Raw genomic sequence first — 12764 nt, 5'->3', positions numbered from 1 at the left:
GCTTCATCAAACCTAAATCCAGCCCTGAGAATATCCATATAAATAGTCGAGGGCTTTGCACTGCTTTTTTCCTATGGAAAGAATGTGTGGCTTTTGCCATCGATGACAATGAACAGTAACTTCAACAGAAGTCCCAGATCAAAGGGAGTAATGGTCCTACTCTGTTCTGCCTTGGTCAGACCACAGCTGGAATCCTGTGTCCAGTTCTGGGCACCCCAATTTGAGAAGGATGTTGACAAGCTGCAAGGTGGGCAGAGGAGGGCGACCAAGATGACCAAGAGTCTGGAAATCAAGCCTGATGATCTAAGGCACCAGGAAAATTGAATACCATAAAGGATATTGTTCAATTCGTGGGAACATTCTCTCTTTCATAAAATGTGTACACTGCTTGATTGTATTTTTTTAATAATAAAAAACCCCTCAGCACGGTTTACAAAAATAAGATAAAGCAATGAAATTACCACTGAGAAAAAAGAGCAACAAAAATTTGATACATTCCTTAAGTTAAAATGATGATAGGCCAAAAGCAGAGTTTGCACTAACTCTGTAAACATTTGCAGAGGCTTGTCTGAATGAAAATGTTTTTAGGAGGCACCGAAAAAAGTGTAGTGCTGGTGCCGGCGTGCTATCAATAGGCAGGGAGTTCCGCAGGGTAGATGCTGCCACATTCAAAAACTGAGTTCTTTTGAATGCGGAACGTGGGGATCTGCCTTGCATCGAGGAAGACGCCTGGTCCATCCAGCTCAGTACTACCGACACGGACTGGCAGCAGCTCAGCAAGGTTTCAGGCGGGGCCTGTGCTAGTCCTGCCTGGAGAGACCATCAGGGTCTGAACCTGGCACATTCTGCATGCCAAGCAGATGCCCTAACACTGAGCCAGGAATCTTTCCGAAAGGATGCACCTGTGATTCTGTTTTGGGCCCCGTCTGTCTCGGGAGACACCATAGGGGTGCCTACTGTTCTCTGATTCTTAGTTTAAAGTTCACTGATTTGGGCTGGGGGCTTGTCACCCCTGCTCCCGGCTTTTTCACGTACGTGGACAACTTCTCTGTCTCTCTCCAGCTTTCACCTACCACGAGTTCACGCTGTGGTTGCGGATGGTGACCCTCCCTCTGGCGGCCATCGGACTTGCCTCTCTGGTCTGGGAGATCCTTCAGGCTGGGTACAGGTGAGTGCCTCACAGGTAAAGGGGGAAGCGGTGTCTTTTGGGGGAAAGGCCTCGGCAGTGTCCCTGCTGCTTTCTTTTTTTCCTTTAAAAAAAAATAATTTTTATTACTTTTCCATTTAAACGTATATAATCACATCATTCTTGTCCATTTCTTTGGCTCCTTAGAGCCTGTCAACTTCCTTCCCTCCCACCTCTTGGCTTTCAAAACTAACCTTTATATTATAGCATTTTCTATACTTTTCAGTTCTAATGTACAGTGGTACCTCTGGTTGCAAACGGGATCCATTCCGGAGGCCCGTTTGCAACATGAAAAGCACGCAACCTGAAGTGCCGTGTCTGCACAGGTGCACAGCGCGATTTGGCGCTTGTGCGCATGCGCGAGTGGTGAAACCCAGAAGTAACCCTTTTCGGTACTTCCGGGTCGCCACGGGACGCAACCTGAAAAAACGTATCATGAAGCGAACGTAACATGAGGTATGACTGTAACTCTTTACTAAATACCTCAAAATTTAAAAACAACCCCCAGAACAGCAATTTAACATGAATTTTACTATCTAACAAGACCACTGATCCATAAAATGAAAGCAATAATCAATGTACACAATCAATCAATAGCTGAACTGGGTTCTACACAGTCACAAAAACAAAAAAAAGCGCCACAAGAACGCAAAATAAATAGCAAAAACAGACACACCTCATCATAACACTCAAAACGGAGCATGTTCAGCTTCTGAAAAAAGTTTGCAAGCCGGAACACTTCTGGGTTTGCAGTGTTTGGGTTCCAAGTTGTTTGAGTACCAAGGCGTTTGAGAACCAAGGCACCACTGTATATAGAATTAGCAAACAAGATAGAAAAGGCCAGGGACCGGTTGATCCAAAAGTATAGCAAAGAGTGGGACATCTGTAGACTATATTTAAAAGAACATTGTCCCCACATCAAATCCTTAATATGCTTTGATTAACTCTTGTAATAACACAAGTTTAAAAAGAATACAAACAACATTTAATATTGGTTAAGTCGAATCCCCGCGGTGGGGTGCGCTCCCGTTGTTCGGTCCCAGCGCCTGCCAACCTAGCAGTTCGAAAGCACCTCCAGGTGCAAGTAGATAAATAGGGACCGCTTACTGGCGGGAAGGTAAACGGCGTTTCCGTGTGCGGCTCTGGCTCGCCAGAGCAGCGATGTCACGCTGGCCACGTGACCCGGAAGTGTCTCCGGACAGCGCTGGCCCCCGGCCTCTTGAGTGAGATGGGCGCACAACCCCAGAGTCTGTCAAGACTGGCCTGTACGGGCAGGGGTACCTTTACCTTTACCTTAAGTTTACTAAAAAAGCAACCAGGTGCAGTTAACAAGGAAATAAAGGAGGCAGAGGAAGTCATCAGGTGGAGAAGAAAGTTACTTTATTCTTTCCTTTTTCAGTTATATATTGTCCTTTTTTGTATTGGTGACGCTTTTTGTTCGTAACGCTTTTGTGTTTTGGTGTTTCGAGGTGATTGGTTGTATTGTTTATAAACGAATAAAAACTGAACTGTAAAATAAAATAAAAAAGAGATGGCAGAAGTTAATTTGCTGCCCTCTTTATTTGCCCTCTTTCTCTCTCCCCCCCCCCCCATAGGAGTGCTTGCACCCGTGGCTTTTTCTGGAAGCTCTGGAGCGCCACCCAGTGGGCCATCTTCGCCACTGCAGCTCTCGGGATGTTTACCATCAGCCTGGTGAGTAAATCAGGCGACAGCTTGGGGAAAGGGATGACGTCTTGCGTGGGCCTCAAAAGCTGCCAAGTGTGGCAACTCAGAAAAAAGAAAAATGGCACCTTTGAACGATGGCAGGGGAAAGAGAAGTGGGAGGGAGGGGTGCTTTTCGTATAAATATGAACCTTGCATCTCACTGTGGAATGAATATATTGTCCTGTTGTTTCCTTTTAAAGCAAACTGGGGAGAAGCAAAGCCCCCCAACAGTTACTCTCACTTGCAGAGGGATCCCTAGTGCTGGGGAGTCCTGGTGTTATAGGAATTCTAAGGTCTTACATATATGAAAATGGAAGCGGGTGGCGTTGTGGGTTAAACCACAGAGCCTAGGACTTACCGATTAGAAGGTCGGCGGTTCGAATCCCCACGACGGGGTGATCTCCCATTGCTCGATCCCTGCTCCTGCCAACCTAGCAGTTCGAAAGCAAGTCAAAGTGCAAGTAGATAAACAGGTACCACTCCGGTGGGAAGGTAAACGGCGTTTCCGTGCGCTGCTCTGGTTCGCCAGAAGCGGCTTAGTCATGCTGGCCACATGACCCGGAAGCTGTATGCCGGCTCCCTCGGCCAATTAAGCGAGATGAGTACCACAACCCCAGAGTCAGCCACGACTGGACCTAACGGTCAGGGGTACCTTTACCTTTACATATATGAAATAAACGTTCATGGCAAACATGTACATAAGTATATAAACCACGTGCCTGAAATAGTACAGGAGAACAATCCTGAAGCCATTTTTGACTCTCCCAAATTGACCTCAAATGTTTCTCTGCAAGGAGGAAGGAGATGGGAAGAGCTTTCAAATTGTCTTTGGACTGTAGGGGCTGCTTACACCTCCCTTTAAATACAGTCTGGCAAGTATCTGTTAAGCTGAGCACGCTATCAATATTCGTAAGAGATTCAGGAACTAAGTATTTACCATCTCCAAGGAATGGCCAGGCTACCCAGAAAAGGCAATCGGATAATAATAAGGCATTATCAGGTATCCTGGCAGGCAGGAGAGAAGCAACACACTCAAATTTCTGCTGGGGACCACCTCTTTCTGTGATGCATGTATGATTTTTTTTTTTTTTTGGGGGGGGGTGGTTTTGAGTTACAGGGGAGGCAATTTCAATAGTCTATATAAGAGCTTGCACACCAATGTTCAGGGTCCCTCCTCCCTCCTGTGTGGGGTGAGTGGGAGACCCTGTTGCAACAGTTTAATAAAGATGATTATTATTAAATTTTATTTATGCCCCACCCTCCCCAGCCAAGACTGGGCTCAGGGCGGCTAACAGTGGTATAAAAACAATTGATTGAAATACAACTTAAAAACAAGATTAAAATACAACATTAAAATGCATCCTCTTTTCAGTAGAAACTCAAATCAAAAAAACTTTTTGGGGGATGAAAACGTCAAGTCTTGCTAGCCGCTTTGCTTCTCAATATTCTCTGGTTGGCCTCTGTTATTTTCTGCTACCAATAGAGAACCCACTTAAGGACTCTATATGGGCTCTTGGATATGCCATAAGGGGGAAAGGAGCAATTTTTTCTTATAACACGGGGCTTCATTCATTCAGAGACGGGGTTCCATATACACAATGCATGTTTTTTGGACGGCCAAGCTCTTGCCGCTCCTGTTACTGCAATGTTGTCTCCAGGAGAGGCTGACCCCCCCCCCCCAAAAAACCCTCCCCTCCTTGCTCTCTCTCTCTCTCTCGCCCCAGGTCCCCTTCACCTACATTGAGTACGAGTCCAACGGGAAACTCTGGCCCAGCGTCCACCAGCTCTTCAGCGCTGTCGACCGCTACCAGCTCGCCAACTCCTACGGCCTCTTCCGGCGGATGACGGGGGTCGGCGGGCGACCCGAGGTGGTGCTGGAAGGCAGCTATGACAAGGAAACATGGACGGTAATTCATAAACTTTATTCGCATTAGCCAACGGCCATAGCGACATAAAACAAGCCATATACCGTATTTTTCACTCTATAAGACGCACTTTTCCCCTCCTAAAAAGTAAGGGGAAATGTGTGTGCGTCTTATGGAGCGAATGCAGGTGGGAGGCTCTGCTCAGCACTCCCTTTAAAGAGCCGCATGGCTGCCCTTCTCCCTCCTCGGGGGAAAGCCCCCAAGAGCCGCACACACACTCCGCACGTTCTTTAAAGGGAGCACGGCTCTTGGGGGAACCTTAGCCGCATGCAGCCTCTCCCGGGCAGCGGATGAAGGCTCCCCTTGCCTGGGAGAGGCTGCGCGCGGCTATTCCATAAGCCAGGACAAGCAAGCAGGATCGCTGCGCAGCGATCCCACTGTCTATCCTGGCTTCTGGGATTCAGAATATTTTTTTTCTTGTTTTCCTCTTCCAAAAACTAGGTGCGTCTTATGGAGCGAAAAATACGGTGTGCAATTAAAAAGACAACAATGGGTAAAAAGGGCAATCAAATGACCAAGATTATCGTTCAGATAGTGGCCCTTAATCTCACTGCACCCTCGATAAACCTAGCAACCTTTGCTGTTGTCTGATCATTTTGATCTGATAAAAGAAAGAACAATGTGGCCTCAGATGGGCGGCCTGGGATGGAAAGTAAGAGTGGGGTGATGATCTGGTTCCTCAGATCTTTGTAAAGGGGACAGGACAGGAGAACATGAGCCACTGTTTCCAGATTGCCATCTCCACAGGGGCAGAGTCGTTTCTCAGTTGGAATCTTTTGGTATCTGCCCTCAAGTACGGCAGAGGGCATCACATCCAATCTGGCCAGTGTGAAGGCATGTCTGTATTTTGGGATAGTTAATTTATTCAGATATGGTGCCAGGGAATCAAAGTGAGAAGGGGGGGGGGAGGCATACCAAGGACAGAGTTTCTTTATAATGGCCAGATTGTTCTGTTGCTCTAAGTCCTTCAGACACTGTCCAGTTAGCCTTTTTGCTTTAATAAAGCCCGTCATGAGAAGCTGATGTTGGTGAAGTCCGCAGGAGAGGAGTTTTTGGTGCACAGTTTTGAACCACGCACTTTCATGGGGGTCTTGTGTCACTAAGGGCAGTAGACCGGGTGGATTTAGATTTAGATTTAGACGGAGCCAATAATTAAGAGTTCTTTGCCAGGACTGAGCTTCTACAGAGGGAAGACTTGCCTCCAGTCATATTGCTGCATTTGGGACACAAGGTGTTACAGGAAAAATCTGCTTTAAAAATTTGGATTGGACAGTTTTAAGAATGCTACAATGATTACCCGTGGCAAAACAATGCTTGCATAAGGTGCTAGACCTCATGGAGGACGGGCACAAGCCGGGGCGGACTAATGAGTCATTTGCACAACTTGGGAGGCAGCTGATGGTGGAAGCACAGCATACTGGGGGTTTGGGTGGTTTCATTTATATATATATATATATATATATATATATATATATATATATATATATTCATTCATTCATTTATGTATAGTCGTACCTTGGTTCTCAAACGCCTTGGTACTTGTATGTTTTGGTTCCCGAACGCTGAAAACCCAGACGTGAGTGTTCCAGTTTGTGAACGTTTTTCGGAAGCCGAACATCTGACACAGCTTCCGCTTGAGCGCAGGAAGCTCCTACAGCCAATTGGAAGCCGCGCCTTGGTTTTTGAACTGTTTTGGGAGTCGAACGGACTCCCGGAACGGATTATGTTCGAGAACCAAGGTTCCACTGTATATCATTTGTAAAGATATTTGTGCATCACTGTGTCATAGAAATACGTAGCAAAATGGTTTGCTATGTTATTAATTGCCTGCTTAAGCCTGGAGGAGTAGAGAAGTTTTCAGCAGGCATTTAAAAGTTTGCTCGGGAGTCACCTGCTGGGTGGCAAGTGGCAGGGAGTCCCGCAGGACTGGGCCAATGACACCCAAAGGCTCACTTTCTCGTGGTCGTCCAATGAACCTCGCTGAGCTGGGATATAAGGCTTCAGGCGATGTGTGTGTGATCAGTGCCTCTCTCGCCCCCAGGAGATTGAGTTCATGTACAAGCCGGGCAACGTCAGCGCTGCCCCCCCTGTCGTGACCCCGCACCAGCCACGCCTCGACTGGCAGATGTGGTTTGCCGCCCTGGCTCCCCAAGCGCACAGCCCCTGGTTCACGGGCTTCGTCTACCGCCTCCTACAGGGCAAGAAAGAAGGTGAGAGGAGGGAAAGAGTCAGAGAACGGCCATTTCCCACATTTCCCAGAATTCTGATATTGGGGGCGACTTACTACAGCTTCTCCCTCCCCTCTCGAACGAGAACGCTAAAACCTCTGCCGTTTTTCAAGTATTAAGACCCGTGGAAGTTATTCCAATCAAGCTGTTTGTCTAATTCTGCCTTCTGTTATTATTGTTGTGGATTCATTTGTTGCATTTTTTAAAAATAATTATTATTATTATTATTTTATTTTCAATGCAAAATTACAACAAAAGTTACAAACATTAAATCCAAAATAAAGCAATACAAACAAGAAAAAGAAACAACCAAAAAAACACACAACTACAAATAAAACCTTATCATTCTAACCATTACGTACATATACATATACAGACTTCCTTCCTTTGTTCTAAGACCTCAAAATTTTTACTCTTTCTAAATTGTTGTGTCTAATGTAGATTACCTCTATCGTTAGACTTTCTGCACCACTTTTCACTTTCTTTAACCCTGCAAAGCTTCATTCGTTACATACCAATATACTTACTCCAGAACAATATTTTTTCATATACTCTTTAGCACAATCCCATTCTTTTACTAATTTTTAGTCCGATTGTTCCCTTATGAATGCTGTGAGTCTTGCCAGATGTGTATATTCACAAATTTTAATTTGCCACTCTTTCACTGACGGAATTTTTCTCCCTTTCCAATTTTTTGCTATGAGCCTCCTGGCAGCTATTGTCGCATAGAGGAATACTTTCCTTTGATTATCAGGAATGTCGTTTGTGATTTGTATATCCCACCTTGTTTCCCAAAGGAGCTCAAGGGGGGCAGACACAGTTCTTATCCTAAACCCACAAAAGCCCTGTGGGTCTAAGTGGGTGGGACATCCAGACCCATTTGGCCTGAAAGAACTTCCTTTCCCTCCCACAGTGATCCATCTCGTGCAGGTGGACGACGCCAAATACCCCTTCAGCTCCAAACCCCCAACCTACATCCGGGCTCAGCTGTACAAATACTGGTTCACGGACGCCGGCCAGGATTGGTGAGTGACATGCAGCGCTTTCTGGGAGGCGGGCGGGGAATCCTTCGGGGCTGTTTCGTCCTCTCCTTGACCATCTTCTTCTGGGAATGTTCAGGGTGGCAGGAGAGGATATATTGTTTATTAATATCCTTCCTAACTTGTGCTAAGGATGCGAGTGGCGCTGTGGTCTAAACCACTGATCCTCATGGGCTTGCCAATCAGAAGGTCGGCGGTTTGAATCCCCGTGACGGAGTGAGCTCCCATTGCTCAGTCCCTGCTCCCGCCAACCTAGCAGTTCGAAAACACTTCAAGCGCAAGTAGATAAATAGGTACCGCTCCGGCGGGAAGGTAAACGGCATTTCCGTGCGCTGCTCTGGTTCACCAGAAGCGGCTTAGTCATGCTGGCCACATGACCCGGAAGCTGTCTGCGGACAAACGCCGGCTCCCTTGTCCTATAGAGCGAAATGAGTGCTGCAACCCCAGAGTCGTCCACGACTGGACCTAATGGTCAGGGGTACCTTTACCTTTTTAACTTGCACTAGCAAGTTCCTTTACGTAGCAGAGTTACATTTCCCTTTCTTACATGCACAGCAGATAGCTGGTTGCAGGCTCGTGTGAGCCTTATACAATTCAGTCTGTCTCAGATTGAATAGTACATTCCTGGTAAGTTCCCTTGAATCCCTCTTAAAAGAATAAAGACACCACAATCTTATTTAAAGTCAATAAAAGAAGTTTACTCACAGTTCACAGTTGGATTCCTGAAGGCAGACTTGGTTACAAATATGTACATGTGGATCTACCCCATATGGGGGAATAATCCCAGTGCTTCTGCTAGCTGAGAGCTAGCAGAGCAGTCCTAGCTAAAAAGCTGCTCAAACGAAGAAGGAAGTCAAAAAGAGGGAGGTGTGCTGCGTGACTTGTCCTTTTGTTACCTGGACAGGTGAGATCACGCCCACCTTCTACCAGATGCAAAAGGAAGGATGCTCCAGCCAGGAGGAACAGGAAGTTTCGACTGGCTGGACCAAACACCCCCTCGCGTGTCCATTCTAGGCAAACAAGGAATGTTGTATTTGACTGCTCCCACACTTCTGCCACTCCATCACTCCACCATTCTCTTCATCCGACTACAGTCCTTTGAAACACTTGCTCAACTCGTTTTTGTTTTTACTCTCAGAACCCTCTTTGTGCCGTTTCCCCCTCTAGCAGCCAGCATTAGACTTCCCCTCTGCCTGGTTCCTGCTAGTTCTTTGCTCAGGCTGCGTATCCTCGCGTACGTGAAGCCTCCCCGATAACAGATTTTGCAGAATTCTGCCTCCTGCTCCCAGGATACGGGTGTGGAATGGGTGGGGCTGTGGACCACGAATGCATCTGAACAATAATAATAGGATAATCTTTATTGTCATTGTCCCATACAGAACAACGAAATTGAAAATCTACATCAGACATTCAGAAACCAACAACCCTGCTACCCCAGCCTAGTTAGCTCCCTAAAAACTCTGATACCCCATAATTAAATACAAAATACTCCCATAGAGACTACCGTAAAGGTAAAGGAACCCCTCACCATTAGGTCCAGTCGCGGACGACTCTGGGGTTGTGGCGCTCATCTCGCTGTATTGGCTGAGGGAGCCAGCGGCATACAGCTTCCGGGTCATGTGGCCAGCATGACTAAGCCGCTTCTGGCGAACCAGAGCAGCGCACAGAAATGCCGTTTACCTTCCCACCAGAGTGGTACCTATTTATCTACTTGCACTTTGACGTGCTACCTTACACTGTGTTTAAAACCAAAATCGCATTTGGGTAGAAACTGTTTCTTAGGCGGCTAGTCCTGGTCTTTATAACCCTGGACCTTCTTCCAGAAGCAGAAGCTGAAAGAGATCATTTCCGGGGTGCGCACGATCCTGCGCTATCTCTGCAGCTTTCTTATGGCACCTGGAAGCAGGTGGGAAGAGTGCACCCAATCATTCTCCCGCTTCCTGCCCCCCTTGCAGGTCCCTCCCTCAGCGGTGGTGGAGGCGGCAGTGGCAGGAGGAATTCTACCCGGCCGTCTTCCTCGGCGACCCCGCCCTGGACAACCTCTTGGTCCAACATGGGCTTAAGGTGAGTCGAGGGGCAGGGAGCATCTGTGCCCTTTCAAGAGGGTGAGGAGGGCTGCATGAGCACAGGGGGAACGGGGGAGCATCGGGCGTGCTTGGATAGTTCCATTGGTTAGAGCGTGGTGCTGATGATGCCAAGGTTGCAGGTTCGATCCCCATATGGGGGAACTGCCTATTCCTGCCGAAATGACTTCATGCGCAGACGTGGGTTGCATTCTACTCATGTTGTGAATGGGGCTCCGGAACGGATCCCGTTCGCATCCAGAGGTACCACTGTATCTGACTTTCAGAAGACATCTGAAGGCAGCCCTGTTTCAGGAAGCTTTTAATGTTTGATGTTTGATTGTTTTTTTAATATTCTGTTGGGAGCCGCCCAGAGTAGCTGGGGAAACACAGCCAGATGGGCGGGGTATAAACAACAACAACAAGTGGGACAGACTCCCAGGAGAGGTAGTAGACTCTCCTTCTCCTTGGAGATTTCTAAGCAGAGCCACCTGCCAGGGGTGCTTTAGGTGAGATTCCTGCATTGCAGTGGGTTGTACTGCATGACCTTTGGGGGTCCCAATTCTGTGATTTTCGAGCTATGGCCTTGCCTTGCAAAACACTTTCCTCCCTCCCTCGTAGGACAAGGCCTCCCCGAAGAGGGCTTCGGGTGCCCCGCTATCAACGGCCCTGCAGCGAGTTCGAGAGTACCTCCACCCGTACAGCGGCCCGGCCGTCATCTGGTCCCTGTACCTCACGGGGGCTGCCATTTGCCTCCTGAGGGCGGCGGGGGGCTGGCTGCTGGCGGGGGGCGCCCCCAGCGGGCCTGGGAAGCCCAAGGGCGCCAAGCGGGCGGAAGTGGACACCGGGGCCGGAGGAGACCAGGCAGCCGCCAGTGAGAAGAACGGGCAAGTGAGGAGGAAGGAGGCGGCAGCAGCAGCGGAGAAGTCCAGGGGCCTGGCCGAGCCCCCCGCAGACGGACCCCGCAACGTCAAGAAGAAGAAATAATAATAGGTGCTGTTCCTGGAGGGGTGCCCCATTCTGTGCCCCCAATCCCACCTTCCAGGGGCTGGCGGATGCTCCCACAGGGCCCTGCCGCTTTCGGCCAGAAACGCCCGCAGATTTTTGGGGTGCGGGTCTCTTTGGGGATCTCTCTTGACCCTCGCTCCCCGCTCCTCCTCCTGTTTGGGGGGCTCTGCTTCACCTGCACAGGGCTTTCGGGTCTGGGGGCCCGTTGAACCTTTTCCTTTCCCTGCACCCCAAAGCTTTTCCCAGATGCCGCCCATGGAGTGGCGGAGGCTCCCCAAAGCCCTTCCCAAGGCGAAGGACGAGGCTGTTCTAGGCTAAACAAAAGGCCTCTTTGGCCTCTTAAGACACCTCTGCACCCCCCCCCCCAAAAAAACCCCTTTTTTATTTGATGCTGCTTATTGAACGCGTTTTCATTCTTGGGGCTCTTCCTGCTCCTCACGAGGAGCTGGATGCCTGAAACCGGGTGCGGGGGGAGTATGTATCCCCCCCCCCCCAAATCTTCATTTTTAGATAAAAAAATATCTCTCCTCTGGATTTTTGGCTCTGCTGCCGGAGATGGCATTGGGTGCGAAAGTCTGCTGGTCTTGGTGTGGGGGATTTACAAGGGCGCCCCCCCCCAGAGGAAAACCCTTTCTCTCTTGCTGAGCGCTGTTGTGAGGTGGTGGGTGCCCCCCCAAAAGAGGGGCAGCAGAAGTGGCCGCCTTGCCTCGACTCGCAAACTTTTTTCTGGACCAGCCCCCCCCCCTATTTTCCTGGTCCTTGCCTTGACCTCAATTGTGCCTCCCTTCCCCCCTCCACCTGGGGGGCAGGTGAGATTGGCTTTGCCGCCCCCACCCCTGTGCTGCCCTCTAGTGGGAGGGCCCTGAACAGCAACCTCGGTGGGCCTGTTGGCTCTAGCAGATGCCCCCCCCCCCAAGGAAGGAGGTGCGCTGCCGGCGCCCAGAGACAGAGTGATCTATAATTTTCTAAATAAAGCCTTTACATTCCAGCTCTCTTTCTCCTGTGTGTGTGTTTGGGGTGGGGTGGGGGGCGTCTTGTAAGTCTGGGCCCCAGGAGCGGGAATGTGAGGAGTCTGGCGCCCCCAGAGGATTCAAACCCGCACCAGGTTTTCTGACCCTCTGCTTGGGTTTTGTGGCGCTCTACCAGTTGGGCTCCCGCCGCAGTGAGCCGGATCTCATGCTGGTGCAGCCAAAACATGCTGTCAACATAAGAGCCTGCAGGATCAGGCCAGCGCCCATTCTGTTCTCGCAGGGGGCAACCGAATGCCCAGATTGGGGGGGGGGGACCAGCAAGCAAGATGGCCACCTGCTTTAGCTGAGATACCTGCATAGCACGGGGTTGGACTAGATGACCATTGGGACCCTTTCCAACTCTGATTTTGTGATAGGATTTGAGCCCAAAGGCAATGGTCTCTCCCCCCCCCCCCTTGCAGGTTCCAGCAACCTGGTGCTCAGCTTTCCTGTCTCCAGCCGTGGAGGAAGAGCAGAGAGCACAACCTGCCGATTTCGAAATAAAAAAAATTAAGGTCTTATGTATAATAAATGTTCATAAATGCACCAATCAAGCACGTACATCGATATATAAGCCACATGTCTGAACCCCCCCCCCCC

At 49.1% G+C, this 12764-nt stretch overlaps 1 protein-coding gene across 1 annotated transcript in view; it reads left to right on the top strand.

Annotated features, from left to right (window-relative positions):
* The window catches only part of LMF2 (lipase maturation factor 2), a 29725-nt gene extending 18209 nt beyond the window's left edge, over positions 1–11516 (top strand). Inside the window, exons 8-14 of the mRNA XM_028746312.2 lie at positions 1063–1168; positions 2782–2878; positions 4615–4797; positions 6857–7025; positions 7957–8068; positions 10039–10147; positions 10768–11516. Coding sequence (XP_028602145.2) covers positions 1063–1168; positions 2782–2878; positions 4615–4797; positions 6857–7025; positions 7957–8068; positions 10039–10147; positions 10768–11133 — 1142 coding nt within the window. The 3' untranslated portion in view covers positions 11134–11516. The remainder of the gene's footprint in view (positions 1–1062; positions 1169–2781; positions 2879–4614; positions 4798–6856; positions 7026–7956; positions 8069–10038; positions 10148–10767) is intronic.
* The last annotated feature ends 1248 nt before the right edge of the window (positions 11517–12764 follow it).

The sequence above is a fragment of the Podarcis muralis genome, chromosome 10, assembly GCF_964188315.1.
Source record: "Podarcis muralis chromosome 10, rPodMur119.hap1.1, whole genome shotgun sequence".
NCBI lineage: Eukaryota > Metazoa > Chordata > Lepidosauria > Squamata > Lacertidae > Podarcis > Podarcis muralis.
The sequence above is the reverse complement of the archived record's forward strand: the minus strand, read 5'-3'. Positions and strand labels throughout refer to the sequence as shown.